This window comes from Ahaetulla prasina, chromosome 3 (genome assembly GCF_028640845.1).
Source record: "Ahaetulla prasina isolate Xishuangbanna chromosome 3, ASM2864084v1, whole genome shotgun sequence".
NCBI classification, from domain to species: domain Eukaryota; kingdom Metazoa; phylum Chordata; class Lepidosauria; order Squamata; family Colubridae; genus Ahaetulla; species Ahaetulla prasina.
This window is the reverse complement of record NC_080541.1, coordinates 109,731,071-109,748,195: the sequence shown is the minus strand read 5'-3', so window position 1 is coordinate 109,748,195 and position 17,125 is coordinate 109,731,071. Positions and strand designations below refer to the sequence as shown.

The 17,125-nt window shown below is 39.5% G+C and overlaps 1 protein-coding gene across 1 annotated transcript in view; it reads left to right on the top strand.

Moving 5' to 3' along the window:
* The first annotated feature begins 2,945 nt into the window (after positions 1-2,945).
* Positions 2,946-17,125, top strand: part of HARS1 (histidyl-tRNA synthetase 1) — a 63,814-nt gene continuing 49,634 nt past the window's right edge. The window contains exons 1-3 of the mRNA XM_058176167.1: positions 2,946-3,178; positions 10,768-10,857; positions 15,580-15,699. Of these exons, the coding sequence (XP_058032150.1) occupies positions 3,101-3,178; positions 10,768-10,857; positions 15,580-15,699 (288 nt within the window). The 5' untranslated portion in view covers positions 2,946-3,100. The remainder of the gene's footprint in view (positions 3,179-10,767; positions 10,858-15,579; positions 15,700-17,125) is intronic.

Here is a 17,125-nt window from a genome sequence, read left to right as displayed (position 1 = left end):
AGAGGCGAGAGAATCAACCCCTGCGGCACCCCACAAGTGAGGCGCCTTGGGGCCGATCTCTGCCCCCCTGCCAACACCGTCTGCGACCAGTCGGAGAGATAGGAGGAGAACCACCGATAAACGGTGCCTCCCACTCCCAAACTCCCCAACCGGTGCAGCAGGATACCGTGATCGACGGTATCAAAAGCCGCTGAGAGGTCTAATAGGACCAGGGCAGAGGAATAACCCCTATCCCTGGTCCTCCAGAGATCATCCACCAACGCGACCAAAGCTGTCTCCGTACTGTATCCGGGCCGAAAGCCGGACTGGAACGGGTCTAGACAGACAGTTTCATCCAGGTACTGGGGTAATTGACGTGCCACCACACTCTCTACAACCTTCGCCGCAAAGCGAAGGTTGGAGACCGGACGATAATTACCTAAAACAGCTGGGTCCAGGGAAGGCTTCTTGAGGAGAGGTCTCACCACCGCCTCTTTCAAGGCAGCAGGGAAGACCCCCTGTAACTTGTTGCTGGCAATCCTTATGATTTATATTGATATACTGACCATCAATTGTGTTGTAAATGTTGTACCTTGATGAACGTATCTTTTCTTTTATGTACACTGAGAGCATATGCACCAAGACAAATTCCTTGTGTGTCCAATCACACTTGGCCAATAAAATTCTATTCTATTCTATTCTATTCTATTCTGCAGCTCTCTGCCTTTGTGCAATCCTCATCCCTAGCTTATGGTGGTTTCATATGAAGTTCTGATACCAGACAAGTAACTGCTCACCGAACGGCCCTTCTGTAGAATTGGCCATTACCTAGATTCATAGATTACACTAAACCTTGTTTGCCTGAAATAATCGCAACTGCATGAGATCACACACAATGTAGAGCCAATAAACTATATTATGGTACAGTGTTATGCACCTACATTATAGTGACCAGACGTCCCGCTTTTGGCGGGACAGTCCCGTTTTTTTTAAATTTGTCCTGCGTCCTGCGGCGTTCTGAAAAAGTCCCAATTGAGACTTCCTGCGGAGGCACCGAAGAGATGAGGGTGCATTTTGCGGCATCTGTTCATTTTAGGCAGAGCCGAATCTCCCCCCACCCAGGAGAGCGAGAGCGAGCGCGAGCGAGGGTCCTTGGCTGACCAGGAGGCAGAGTTTTCAAGTGGTCAATTTGGGCTCCACTTTGCCTCTTCCGACGCTGCCTTGGCAAACCTGGGGTGGGCAGGGAGGCAAAGGAGCCCCCAAGACAGGAGATTCCATCCAAGGGAGCGGCGAGGAGTTGGAAGAAAGGAGGGGAAGGGCAGGCAGGATGCGTGTGAAGTCCCTGTCCCCAGGTGGGGAGCACGTCAGGACTGTTTCTCCGGCCGCCCCCCACCCTCCGTTCCAGCCACTCCAGCTGAACCCTCCGGAGGGCTCGCCCGGAGGCCGGCTCTGCAAAGCCAACTCTGCCCAGGGAAAAGGCACCTTCCTCGAGGAAGCAGCCGGGATCCAAGGGAAGAGGGCTCCGAGGGATGGAGGGAGGAGGGCAACCTGGAGAGTCCCCCTCTTGCAAGAGGAAGGAGCTGGCAGAAGGGAGGCAGCGTCTCACTCTGAGCAAATTGAGAGAGAGATATTTTTTTGCAGGGGGGGGGTTTGAGGGTGGCCACGCTTGTCTTACGCCGCCTTTGATCACTGCGCTGTAGAAGGGAAGGGAAGCAAAGCTGCGAAAAGTTTATTAGACTGCAACAACGTCAGCATGTTCTTGGGTTTTGTTTTGTTTTTTTGGTCGTCGACAACTTGTGGAACAAGGAAGGACTTTGCGTTTTGCAGGGCAGGGCGGGGAGAACTGGGTGCTGCTGTAAAGGGACCGTCAAGCATAGTTAGACAGTTCAGATTTAAGGAGAAGTTTCGAGACAGAGATACCTGTAGGCAGGGCCAACTCTTGGGATCACATACATATACCTGTATTTAGCTTTAAGGCTACCAGATGATGGATGAATGGATGGATGGATGGGTGGGTGGGTGGGTGGGTGGGTGGAAGGAAGGAAGGATTGGTAGACAGACTGACAGACTGACTGACAGATACTGACATGATAAGATTGACAGATGACAAATTTGACAGATTAGAGAGAGACAGACAGACAGACAGAGACAGACAAAGAAGATGGATGGATAGATGATAGAAAGAGAGATAGAGACAGACAAAGAAGATGGATGGATAGATGATAGCAAGAGAGATAGATAGATGATTGTTAGGCAGACATATGACAGATAGAAAGATAGGTAGCAAGATAGATAGATAATAAAAAGATAGATGAAAGATGATAGATAATAGATAGAAAGATAGATAGAAAGATAGATGATAGATAGATGGATGGATGGATAGCTAGCTCGCTAGCTAGATGATTGATAGACAGACATTAGATAGATAGATAGACAGACAGACAGACACAGACAGAAGATGGATGGATGGATGGATACAAATTGAGGCGAGGAGAGGCCAGGCACCCTAACCTTTGACGTGAGTGACATCAAGTTGGCCACATCCACCCAGTCACATGATCACCAAGCCACACCCACCAAACAAGCCACACCCACAGAACCGGTAGTAAAAAAATAAAAAAAAACCCTAACCCTCCTCCCCCCGTCAATGGTGTCCCACTTTACCGACGTTAAAATCTGGTCACTATAACCTACATTGTAGTTAAATGACTTACGAAAATGTGCAAGTACAGCTCCTGCACTTATAAATGTGTTTTAAGATTAACGTATGACTTCCTGGCGTCAAAGGGGTTTATTTTTGAACAGAGATTAACAGGACCACAATTTCTAGGACGAAGGCTTCTACGGGGAGAAAGAAAACGGAAACGCCATGAGAATAAAGTGCAGCAACGTCACTTCCTTTCTTCGCTAGTTTCTCTTGCATCATCCTGCTCCTTCTCGCCCGCTGCACACAGAGCTGGGCAGTGTGGGCAGATATAGTTGCCTCAACACAAGCAGTACGCATGCGTAGGAGAGCAAGAGTAAATTCATTCTGAGGGTGAGGAAGCGAGGAGCGGAGTTGGCGGCTCTCTCTTCTCTCCCTTTTTTTTAATTTTTAGCGTCGGCGAGGAGTGTCATCATCATGGCTGAGGAAGAGGCGCTGAGGAAGCAGGCAGATACGGTGCGGCGCCTTAAACAGGAGAAGGCTAGCCCGGAAGAGGTAAGAGGATGAATGCGACTACTGCATGGACAATCTTTTTCCATGTTCCAGATTTCGGAGGTCCGTAATTTTCATAAAGTGGAGGAGAGGGGCACTCCAACTGACCTGTACTTGCTCTATCCCTAACATACGGTGTCACAGATCACCCCTTCTAAGGCGTAAATTGGGCTGGTGAGACAGCTTTCATAATTTCTCCTGGGCAAGAACCATGCTGTTTGGGAGTTTCTGCATTGGTTCTTGATACAGTATATTGAAAGCCACAATGCAGCGGCAAATAATTTGTAAAACCACGGACCACGTGAGAAGGTAGATAAGTCATGTGATAAGTCATGTACCGCTTTCTAAAGTGGTAAGGCCACACCTGGAATACTTCATCCAGTTTTGGTCACCACATTACAAAAAAGATATTGAGACTTTGGAAAAAGTGCAAAGAAGAGCAACTGTGAGGATTAAAGGTCTTGGAGACTAAAACAAATGAACTGTTGCAGGATTTGAGTTTGGCTAGTCTAGAGAAAAAGACTCGGGGTGACATGATAACAGTATTCCAGTATTTGAGAGGCTGTCACAAAAAGGAGGTGATCAACTTTTTTACTAAAGCACCTGTAGGCAGGACAAGAAATAATGGATGGAAACTAATCAAGGAGAAAAGCAACCTGGAACTAAGGAGAAACTTCCTAATAGGACAATTAACCAGTGGAACATCTTGCCATCAGGAGGTGGAGGTTTTTAAGAAGGGACTGGACAGTCAGTCACTTGACTGAAATGAAATATGGTGATGGCGAACATTTTTGGCACCAAGTGCTGAAAAGGTTGTGCGGAAACGTAGCACACATGTTCATCATGGGTACACTTTGGAAAAGCCAAACTTCTGGGTTCTAGTGCGCATGCGCACCTGATGATCAGCTAGCCAGTACGCATGCATAGGCCAGTTTTCAGCACTGCCACACACGAGAAAGTGTGCTCCGTAAACACCGAACTTCCGGGTTCTGGCACACATGCACACCCGACAATCAGCTGGCCAGTGCACATGCGCACACTGGTTTTTGGCACTGCCACACACACAGACAGCTGATAATAGTGCATGCATGCACGTCAGAAACCCAGAAGACAAACAGGCAAGGCTGCATGTTCCAGGCAAGATGGCTTCATGTGCCACTTTGGGCACACGTGCCATAGGTTCGCCATCATGGGTATAGGGTCTCCTGCTTGAGTAGGATGTTGGACTAGAAGATTTCCAAGATCCCTTCCAGCTCTATTCTGATTGATTGCATACTGTACAGGTGAAAGAAAATACAGCCAATTTAAGTCTCAAGTTGATATAACATTTGAGCATAGATGTTATAGCAAATATTTGGGCTACTCTGTCCTTCAGAATAAACCACAGCAATGTGACAACATATTTTGCCAAAAATCAAGCACCATAGAGTTGAGCTGGACATCTCAGGAAATCCCAGAGATGTAGACTAGGTTGGGAAGCCTTAAAAATCCGGAAGGCAACAAGGTCATGTGGTTGCCAAGAAAATTACATGAATGTTTTTGTGTACTCAGAAGGACCTGAAGAGATTATAATGATAAGCACTGGCCCTGGAAGTCTGTCATTACACTGTCCAATTGAAACTGTTTCCTCACATATATTTACCATTCTTTACTCATTAAATATAGGTAGTCCTCAACTTACAACTACAATTGAACCCAAAATTTATGCTGCTAACTAAAAAGTTTGTTAAGTGAATTCTGCCCCATTTTACAACATTTCTTGCCACATTTGTTAAGTAAATAACTGATGTTGTTAAATTAATAACATGGTTATTAAATGAATTTGATTTCCCCATTGACTTTGCTTGTCAGAAGGTCACAAAAGGGGATCCCATGACTCCAGAATGCTGCAACCATCATATATATATGAGTCAGTTATCAAGCATCCGAATGTAAACCACATGACCATGGAGATGCTGTAATGGTCATAACTGTGAAAAATGGTCATAAATCATTTTTTTCAGTGTCATTGTAACTTAGTACAGTACAGTGACTAAATGAACTATTGTAAGTCAAGGACTAGTTATATTTCTTCTCCTTTAGTTGTGCTTTGCTGAATATGAGCAAGGGGGAAATCTCAAAGAAAGCTATGTAACAAGCTCTTGTAATAACTAAATGTATGTAGTTCTTCAGTGACTTTAATCTTGCATACCTCAAGGATATGGTGAAAAATTGATATCAAATCCTTAAAAAGCTAGGTTAGTATATCTGAAAAGCAGAATAAATAAACAAGCTTTCAAAAATGTAAATGAAATGTTATAATGTAAGAGGTTGTATGTTGTTGGGAAAGAAAGAAAGAAATAGCACCAGTATATAGTCTTTACTGGAGAGAATATTGTCCATATAGTATACGTTTGTTTTTCTTGGTGTAATATTTGGTATTTCTAAATCAACCCTAGTTAAAATACCGTATTTTTTGGACTATAAGATGTACCTGACTATAAGACACACCTAAATTTTGAAGAGGAAATAAAAAAAAATTGGCCTCCGCACACCCCATTTTCGGGCCTTTTTTCTGCCCGTTTTCTAGGCTTTTTCGGGGTGTTTTTTCCAAAAAATTGGCCAAAAAAGCCTCGAAAATGGGTTGAAAAAAGTCTCAAAATGGGCCGAAAAAAAGCCCTCAAAAACTGAAAAAAGGCCTGAAAATGGGCTGAAAAAAGGCCCAAAAGTGGAGCATGCGGAGGCAAAAAAAAAATGGCCAGCGGATGGGTGGGGCTTCAACAATATTCAGTCTATAAGACACACAGATATTTTCACTCCCTTTTGGGAGACAAAAAATTGTGTCTTATAGTCTGAAAAATACGGTAAGTGTATACTAGCTTTCTAGAAATTTCTGGGTTTCAGTGGAATGGAAGGGAGGGGAATGGGAATGGGAATGGGAATGGGAATGGGAATAGGAACAGGAATAGACACGACACGACACACACGGAATTTGTCTTGGTGCATATGCTCTCAGTGTACATAAAAGACCTCCATCAAGGTACAACACTTACAACACTTAATGATAGTTATAGGGTACAAATGTAACATTTAATGATACAACACTTAATGATAGTCATAGGCTACAAATAAGCAATCAGGAAACAATATCAGTATAAATCATAAGAATACAAGCAACAAAGTTACAGTCATAAGTGAAAGGAGATGGGTGATGGGAACGATGAGAAGATTAATAGTAGTGCAGATTTAGTAAATAGTTTGACAGTATTGAGGGAATTATTTGTTTAGCAGATTGATGGCGTTCAGAGAAAAACTGTCCTTGTGTCTAGTTCTTGTGTGCAGTGCTCTATAGCGTTGTTTTGAGGGTAGGAGTTGAAACAGTTTATGTGAGGGATGTGAGGGATCTGTAAATATTTTCACAGCCCTCTTTTTGACTCATGCAGGTCCTCGGTGGAAGGCAGATTGGTAGCAATTGTTTTTTCTGCAGTTCTAATTATCTTCTGAAGTCTGTGTCTGTTTTGTTGGGTTGCAGAACCAAACCAGACAGTTATAGAGGTGCAGATGACAGACTCAATAATTCCTCTGTAGAACTGTACCAGCAGCTACTTGGGCAGTTTGAGCTTTCTGAGTTGGCGCAGAAAGAACATTCTTTGTTGTGCTTTTTTGATGACGTTTTTGATGTTAGCTGTCCATTTTAGATCTTGCGATATGGTAGAACCTAGAAATTTGAAGGTTTCTACTGTTGATACTGTGTTGACTAGTATTGTGAGAGGTGAAAGTATGGAAGGGTTTCTCCTAAAGTCTACCACCATTTCTACGTTTTGGGTGTGTTCAGTTCTAGATTGTTCCAGTCATACCACGAAGCTAGTTCAACCTCCCGTCTGTATGCGGATTCATCATTGTCTCGAATGAGACCGATCACTGTTGTGTCATCTGCGAACTTCAGTAGTTTAACAGGTGGATCGTTAGAGATGCAGTCATTGGTATACAGAGAGAAGAGAAGTGGGGAGAACACACAGCCTTGGCAGGCCCCTGTGCTAATTATACAGGTTTCTGATGTGATTCTGCATAGCTTCACCTTCTACTTCCTGTTTGTTAGGAAGCTTATGATCAACTTACAAGTGTGTTTAGGTACCTGTAACTGGTTTAGCTTAGTTAGAAGAGTGTCTGGAATGATGGTATTGAATGCTGAACTGAAGTCTACAAGGAGGGCCCTTGCATAGGTCTTTGGAGATTCAAGATGTTGTAGGATGTAGTGCAGAGCCATATTAACAGCATCATCTGTTGATCTATTTGCTCGGTATGCAAATTGCAAGAGGTCTAACAGCGGATCCGTGATGGTTTTCAAGTAGGATAGCACTAGCCTTTCAAAGGTTTTCATGACTACAGATGTTAAAGCGACTGGTCTATAGTCATTCAGTTCCTTGATGGTGGGCTTCTTCGGCACTGGGACGATAGTAGAGTATTTGCAGCAAGAAGGAACATAGCACATCTCTAGCAATTTATTGAAGATATGGGTGAAGATGGGGGCCAATTGGTCAGCACAGACTTTTAAGCAAGAAGGAGTTATCTTGTTTGGGCCTGGAGCTTTTTCTGGCTTTTGTCTGTGAAATAGGCCTTGCACTTCCTTTTCTGTAATCACTAGGGGTTGTGAACCCAATGGGATGGGGTCAGTTGTAGGTGGCTTGGCTGTTGGTGTGTCTGAGATGGGGGTTGTGGAGATAGGTGGCTGTAGTTTCCTTTCAAACCTGCAGTAAAACATGTTCAGGTCATCTGCCAGTTGTTGATTTCCTTCAGCCTGGGAAGGAGGTTTGCCGTAGCCGGTTATATTTTTCAGAGTTTTCCACATGTTTGCTGGTTCATTTGTTGAGAAATGATTCTTTAGCTTTTCAGAGTAGCCTCTTTTTGCTGCTCTTATCTCCCTTGTTAATATATTTCTGGCCTGATTGTACAGTGTTTTATCACCTTTTCTGTAGGCTTCCTCTTTGGAACAACGTAGCTGGTTAAGTTTAGTTGTGAACCAAGGTTTGTTGTTACTGTATATTCTCAAGTTCCTTGTCGGTACACATAGGTCTTCACACAAGCTGACATATGATGTTACAGTATCTGTGAGTTCATCCAAGTCTGCAGAGGTATCTTTAAAAATATTCCAGTCAGTGCAGTCAAAGCAAGCTTGTAGCTTTAACTTTGCCTCCTCAGTCCAGGTCTTCATTGATTTAATTGTTGGTTTTGTGGTTTTAAGTCTTTGCCTGTAAGAGGTACAAGGTGAATCATGCAATGATCAGAGTGTCCTACAGCTGCCCGTGGTAAAGACCAATAATCTTTTAGTGTTATGTAGCAATGGTCTAGAGTATTCTTGCCTCTAGTGGGACAATTGACATGCTGAAAGTATTTTGGTAGCTCTTTCCTTAAGTTTGCCTTGTTTAGATCTCCCAAAATAATGGCCAGTGAATCGGGGTATTTGGCTTCAGCCTCCATAATTTGGTCAGCTAGAGTTTCTTAATGCCTTGTTTACACAGGCTTGTGGTGGGACATAAACAGCAATTAGAAGAAATGAGGAAAATTCATGAGGCGAACAGTATGGTTTGCAATTGATAATTAATGTCTCTAGGTTTTCGTCACAGAATTTATATATTATAGTTATATCCTGAGACCAGCTGTTGTTGATATATAAGCATAAGCCTCCTACCTTCTTTTTACCAGATGTTTCTGTAATTCTGTCTGATCGTTCAATCTGAAACCCTGGGATATGCAGGCTGCTATCTTCAATTGATTCGTTTAACCAGGTTTCAGAGAAGCATAGGACTGCTGAATTGTAAAAATCAGAATTGTATATGTAGCACTTACATATTTAAGTAATTATTTAGATGTTTAAAGAGGGAAGAAGTGGTGGCTGTGTTGAGCCATGAAAAAGAAAGTTAAATGTGCAGTAAGACAATATAGAAAAAGGATACTTGGGTCAGAGGCTTATCCCAATATGCAGCAATAAAGAAAAAGGCTGTGTCTTTGGAAATACTTTTGTTTCGTATGGCCTGTTTCCCACAGGAAGGCATGCCATCCTCTCTGTAGGTCGTGGGCTTCTATAGCTAGTATTCTTTTATTCTTTAAATTAATCCAGTCTTTTAACCAAACTAGTGTTGCTGCACTATAATATAATTCCCAATTTGGTAATCCAAATCCTCCTCTGCTCTTCATATCTTGTAGATATTTCATTTTTATTCTAGGTTTTTTCCCCTGCCAAATAAATTTCCCAATTGTTTTATTAAGGTCATTAAAAAAGATCTTTTCTAATTTGACTGTAACAGTCTGAAACAAATATAGGAATTTTGGTAGTATAGACATCTTTACGGCTGCTAAAAATATTTCCACAGACATTTGATTAGAGATTCCCTAATAAACAATTGGATTAAAGTTAAAAAGAAACACTATATAAAAATCCCAATTTGGCTATCCACAATGGAAGCGATGATTCACCCAAATAATTTAGATTTGAATAAAATGCTAAAATATAAAGATCTATTAGATATTCATGGAAAATTAAAAACACTACAGGACCTCCAAGAACAAGGACTACTGTCAACAAGGGTTGACTGGTGGGCCTATCTTCAGTTACAAAATCGATACAAACAAGATATAAAAGAATATGGAATATATCTTAAACCACAGCAATTAGATAAAATTTTACTAGGGCCAGACAAAAAAAATATTACCCAAATTTATAAATACTTGCTAGAAGTAGAATTGGAAGAAGTAGTAGTGAAAGGACGTATGGTTGCATGGGGTCAAAATATTGGACATAATATAAATTTATCAGATTGGGAGAAAATATGGAACAGAAATTATAAACTAACAAAATCAGCAGCATACAAAAAAAATGCATATAAAATGTACTACAGGTGGCACCTGCCCCCTTCGAGACTAGCGAAAATGTATCCCAAAATGTCTCCCATATGCTGGAAATGTAAAAATAAAGAGGGAACATATTACCATATGTGGTGGTCTTGCCCCGAATCACGTAAATATTGGTTAAAAATTAAAAAGTGGCTACAAGAAATCACGAATGAACAATTGGATCTAGAACCTGAACTTTTTTTATTGGGGATTTTTTAAAAAAAATACGTGAAGAGTATAAAATATTTAATACTACATATATTAACTGCTGCTAGGATGGCCTTTGCTCAGTGTTGGAAACAAACGTGTGCCCTCAGAGAGACTTATTATACAAAAGATTATGAATTGCGCAGAAATGGACAAACTAACTCTGAGTCTGAAGGATAAAGAGACATCAGTATTTTATGGTATATGGGAACGGTGGTATGGATGGATGGAAAGGAGATAGGAATATTTAGTTAGTAAGCATAATCAATAGATAAAATAAGAACACAAATATGTATAATTTAATGTTTGTCATTATTGCACGGATTTTTGCTGGATGAAAAACACCACAAATAGCTGTTAAATGATATAAGCTTTTCTTTTTCCTTTTTTTCTATGCTTTTAATGTAAAAAAGTTCAATAAAGTATATATATATATATAAAAAAAAGAAAAAGGCTGTGTATTGTAGCAAATAATATATATGTAATTTATAGTGATTAAAAATAATATATTTTAGATCACAAAGCAAGTGTCAAAGCTGCTAGAGATGAAGTCAGCAATGCATCCTGAAGAAGGCAAGCATAAATTTGTTTTGAAGACACCTAAGGTAAACTCTTTTAACTTTTCCTTTTTTCCAGGTAGTCCTTGACTTATAACCATTTGTTTAATCCCTGTTCAAAGTTACAACAGCACTGAAAAAATGATTTATAATTGTTTTCGCAATTATGACTGTTGCAGCATCCCCATGGTCTCATGATCAAAATTTGGACGCTTGGCAACTAACATGTATTTATGATAGTATGTCTCAGAGTTATATGATCACAATTTGTAACTTTCCCAGCTGGCTTCCATCAAGCAAAGTAATAGGGGAAGCCAGATTTGCTTAATAACTCTACAATTCACTTAACTGCAGTGATTCATTTGACAACTGTGGCAAAAAAAAGTCATAAAATGGGGCACAACTCAGTTAACAACTGTCTTGCTTAGTAACAGAAATTTTGGTTTCATTGTGGTCATAAGTCAAGGACTACCTGTATTCAGTTTTATGCTACCAAAAACACTTTTTGGGAACAAGGAAGAATTTGATGATTCTTCATTATGGTCTCTCTGCCACACATGTACTAGATTTTCATCTGTATAAGCCCCAGCTTTAGAATCTACTGCAGCTGTGATAAATTTTTTTTAATGAAGAAATTTATCTTTAGTATACAAATTTCTGGGTGCAATACTTGCTCAGCTTCCTTTTAACCTCTAACACTAGAAAGACTTTTTTGAAGCATGTTTTCTATCTTAGTACTTCGCAAGCTAAATAAAGTGTTCAGTAAACAAAATACTTTGCGAAGTTGTACAGAGTATTCCTTGACTTATGACCACAATTGGGACTAAAATTTTGGTCACTAAGCAATGCCATCATTAAGCAAGTCATGGCTGGTCCCATTTTTTACAATCATTTTTACCACAGTCATTAAGGGAAACGTCGTGGTGAGACGGACAGGGAAGAGCGAGCTCTGCTGAGCTTTGTGAATTCCCCGGGCCGACAAACCACTGTTGAGGGGTCTTTGGACCGGAACCGTCCTGTAGGGACAGTGAAGAGGGAGAGGCACCTCATTTGACCAAGAGGAACTGTTAAGTTCCTCGGAGGTCAGAGGAAAGCTCTCCAACTCAACGGCGGGGGCGGGGGCTACAGCAGCCATCAATAAGCTGGGAAAACCAAAAGAATCTGAACAGGAGCGATGATTTGAACAAGGTATCGAAGCTGGGTGAGTGAGTGAACACCAACACATAACATTTGATATTTGGGGAAAAATCTTTGGCAGTGGAACAGCAGCTAAACTAAGAAGGAATACAAAAATTATAGAATTAAGAGAAACGGAAACATTACCCTAAGATTTAAGAAAATCTGGAACTTTTAAATTAAAGCGGAGACCCCTCAAAAAAAGGGAGGGAGAAAGGAACCCTTTAATCAAAGTTGGAAAAATTTGGGACTTTTAAAACTTATTACAAGAAAGGGGGAAGAAAGGAAGAAGAAGACGGGACATTTGGAAATAAGACGTGGGAAATCCCCTGGCTTTCATCTTCTATTGCAAATTGGAATTAAATAAACTTGGATATTGATTTTAAATTGAACCAATTGGAACCAAATGGAATACTTAAAAAGCTAAAATTGAGCAAAGTGCAGCATCAGACAAAAGAAACAAAATGGATACCTTTGTTAATTGTTGATTAGGCTGTGGATTCTAAAAAGACACCCTCAGGCAGAAGGGGAAATTACATTGACTAGTATTTGTTGTGGAAAATTCCTCTGCTGAAGAGATAAGACTGGTGAGAAAAGGAGAGGGAGGTTTTTCCCTGTGTGTTATTTGACTTTGATGATAAAAAGAAATATAACTTTGAAAATACCGAATGGCGCAGGGAATAATCAAAATGATGAAAAAGATGCATATGACATTTAGACAAGAAATAAAAGGTATAATTACAAGACCATATGGAAAACAAGAACCAAAGGAAGCAAGAGCAGCACTGGAATCAACACCAAATAAAGAAACCATGAAACAAGAAAGAGACTGGAAGATAAAAATGTTGATGATGAATTTTTAAATAAGGGTGAAAATTTAAATGAGTTTAAAGAGAGAGATGATAAGATATATAAAGAAGGGGAAAATAAAAAAGCAAACCGCATAGAGAAACCAGAAGGTTATATTGAGATTAATAATAAGAAAAAAGAAATTAAGAGGAAGATGAGAATTTTAAACAGAAAAATATTGCAAATAAGATTGGGCAAAAATAAGATGGAAGGAAGGAACAAAGAGTGGCAGAAAGGGAGAAAAAAAATATAAAGTCAAAAGATTACTTAGGGACTAGTGGAGAAAAGATAAAAATGGGGGAAGGGAAGAAAAGGAGAGCGGATGGAAGTACAGGACAAGTAAAGAGAGTGAAGAATTTTAAGAGGAGGAAGGAGAAAAAGAGAAGTGGAAAAAAGAAAATACTTAAGCAATGAGTGTGGATTTTAACATGAGAAAAGTTGATTGAAAGTTATGATAGATCTTTAGTTATGAAGATATTGAAAAAATTACTATGTAAAACTTTTTAAATTGAGATTTTGTTTGTTCTCTTCTTCCTTTTCTTTCCTCTGGATGATGCAAAATAATTTACAAATTGTTTTTGTAATATAAAGATATGATTGATGATGATATTTAAGTAGAAGAGTTAACAGAACATATACCAAGGGGGAATAAAAGGGTTTGATATAAATGGGAATAGAGAAAAGGGGGGGAAAGAAGTATAATTAGATATAAAGATTAAAGATGGGGGCGAAAGGCAATTAGATTTCTAAGATGATTGTAAATAAGGAAAGGGAAAATCTGAGAAAATATATTGATGAAAGCATGGAAGGAGGGTTGGAAAATAACAAATGTACAGTTCTATAGGCACTATGGATCTGTAACTGCATACTATACTGGAAGTGATGCTAAAGACATGTGAATATTGCTAAAAGGTGCTCTACCTATTGGTAATTATCAATGGATTGGCAATATTCAGTAATTGTTTATATGATCAGTAGGTATTGCATTAACACATGTTTTGCTATACACATGTTTATTTCCTTTGTGTGTATTGGAACAAAACAAAAAAAGGCAGGAAAAAAAGCTAATTGGACATAATGTCACACAAAATTCCAAAAATGGGCTGGACAAAACTATTGACACCCTTTCAAAATTGTGGATAAATAAGATTGTTTCAAGCATGTGATGCTCCTTTAAACTCACCTGGGGCAAGTAACAGGTGTGGGCAATATAAAAATCACACCTGAAAGCAGATAAAAAGGAGAGAAGTTCATTTAGTCTTTGCATTGTGTGTCTGTGCGTGCCACACTAAGCATGGACAACAGAAAGAGGAGAAGAGAACTGTCTTGAGGACTTGAGAACCAAAATTGTGGAAAAATATCAACAATCTCAAGGTTACGAGTCCATCTCCAGAGATCTAGATTTGCCTTTGTTCTACAGTGCGCAACATTATCAAGAAATTTGCAACCCATGGCACTGTAGCTAATCTCCCTGGGCGTGGACAAAAGAGAAAAATTGATGAAAGGTTGCAACACAGGATAGTCCAGGTGGTGGATAAGCAGCCCTAAACAAGTTCCAAAGAAATTCAAGCTGTCCTGCAGGCTCAGGGAGCATCAGGGTCAGCGCAAACTATCCGTCGACATGTAAATGAAATGAAACGCTATGGCAGGAGACCCAGGAGGACCCCACTGCTGACACAGAGACATAAAAAAGCAAGACTACAGTTTGCCTAAATGTACTTTAGTAAGCCAAAATCCTTCTGGGAAAACATCTTGTGGACAGATGAGACCAAGATAGAGCTTTTTGGTAAAGCACATCATTCTACTGTTTACGGAATGAGGCCTACAAAGAAAAGAACACAGTACCTACAATGAAATATGGTGGAGGTTCAATGATTTTTTGGGGTTGTTTTGCTGCCTCTGGCACTGGGTGCCTTGACTGTGTGCAAGGCATCATGAAATCTGAGGATTACCAAAGGATTTTGGGTCGCACTGTAGAGCCCAGTGTCAGAAAGCTGGGTTTGCGTCCGAGATCTTGGGTCTTCCAGCAGGACAATGACCCCAAACATACGTCAAAAAGCACCCAGAAATGGATGGCAACAAAGTGCTGGAGAGTTCTGAAGTGGCCAGCAATGAGTCCAGATCTAAATCCCATTGAACACCTGTGGAGAGATCTTAAAACTGCTGTTGGGAAAAGGCGCCCTTCCAATAAGAGAGACCTGGAGCAGTTTGCAAAGGAAGAGTGGTCCAAAATTCCGGATGAGAGGTGTAAGAGGCTTATTGATGGCTATAGGAAGCGACTGATTTCAGTTATTTTTTCCAAAGTATGTGCAACCAAATATTAAGGGTGTCAATAATTTTATCCAGCCCATTTTTGGAGTTTTGTGCGACACTATGTCCAATTTGCTTTTTTTCCTCCCTTTTTTTGTTTTGTTCCAATACACACAAAGGGAATAAACATATGTATAGCAAAACATGTATTACTGCAATACTTTTCTGTGAGAAATATTTGATTTTCTGGAAAAATTTCTGGGGTGCCAACATTTTTGGCCATGACTGTAACTTTCAAAATCTGCATTGTCTTGTCCCCATACTTCTTCTATTTTAACTACGCTAAAAGTTCCAAATAATAAAGAGATACTGTGAATTGGGGTTTTTTTATATACTCTGTGTCAAGCCACATATCTACACTTTCTTAATGTACTACATTTTTAATAGGATGGATCTTGCTGAGGTTTTCTTCCAATGTTTTATTTTTGCTTTCAGGGTACTCGGGATTATAATCCCAAACAGATGGCTATCAGGGAAAAAGTCTTCAATATCATTACTCAATGCTTCAAACGTCACGGAGCTGAGACAATAGATACTCCAGTATTTGAATTAAAGGTAAGATGGCAGAAGTTAGGGATGGTATCAGTTCAGAACAGAGGTATATTTTCTTATTTAATGAATAATCTATGACATCATCATCATCATCATCATCATCATCATCATAATATTTTAATTTGTATACCGCCCTTCTCCCGAAGGACTCAGGGCGGTTTACAGCCAAAATAAAAATACAGCAATACATACAATATTAAAAACAAACATTAAAAAACTTATTAAATTTGGCCCAATATTAAAATACAAGTAACCCTAAAAATTAATAAAAATTAAAACCCCATAAAATCAGCTAAAAAATTAAAATTAAAATTCAAGCCAGTCTTTCAAATAACTGAGGGAAAATAAAATAAAAATAAACATATTCTAAGAAGTAATTCCTCCACTGAATTTTGCATCCTGAACTGGGTCCATAGTTAACTTTCCCAGTATTTGGCAAAACTCCATGTTTTCCCTAATTATTATTATTTTTTAAAGAGAGAAGGGGCAACAGGCAGAGGAAGAGAAGTTTCTTGGGAAAGACAGAGGGAGATGAGGGAGAAGAGCGCGTGCAGAAAGAATGTAACTATGGAAAGTTACCCTCACCCTCACCCTAAGTGAGAGTGAGATGCATGATCATCAGAGGGATAATTCCAATAATTTAAAATTGATTTCAGTCAGCTTATAGAAGCTGCTGGAATACTTTTTTTCAAAATCCTAAAGGTTTTCTGTGTCCATTAAAGCAGATTCCTGCTATGGCTGTTTATCTTGGATCTCAATGCTATTTATTTCTAGTTATGAATGTGCTTCCCATACAGTGTTAATTATTTTACATTTAAGTAGTTTTAAAACAAATCCTCTTTTAAAATAAAAATTTATAGAATTTACTGATGTATAGGAGATTTCCTCCCCAGAGAAACCTATGTATTAATAACCCATCCTATGTCCTCAAATTACACTTAAATATAAATAAAATAATCAGCATTGCACTTGGACTAAAACTTAAAACTAAAAGTTAGAAAAGGCTAAGAAAAAATCACATAAAATTAACTATATGCAGTCAACTGACCCCACTTCTTTTCAGTTACTATATTAATGCAATGATAGATGCCTTCATAAAAGGAAGGGTTTAACATACTCACACTCACTGCAGACTAGTAGACCTTTATTGCTTTATGCAGATGATGCTATCATAGCATTGCAAACACCAGCGAGTCTTGGAAGAATCAGGGAGCACTAGTCCACCTTTGTAGGGAAAGTCATTACAGATTAACTATGAAAAAGGTCTTGCGATTTACATAAAGCTACAAATAAGGATACATAATTGAATTTGTCCCATGTTTTAATTACTTGAGATTTGTGTTATATTATTCAGGGAAGTGACATACCCATATCTCTGTGGTCCCTCTGAATATTTGGAGGAATTCAGCAGTTATCCTCTTTTTCTCCA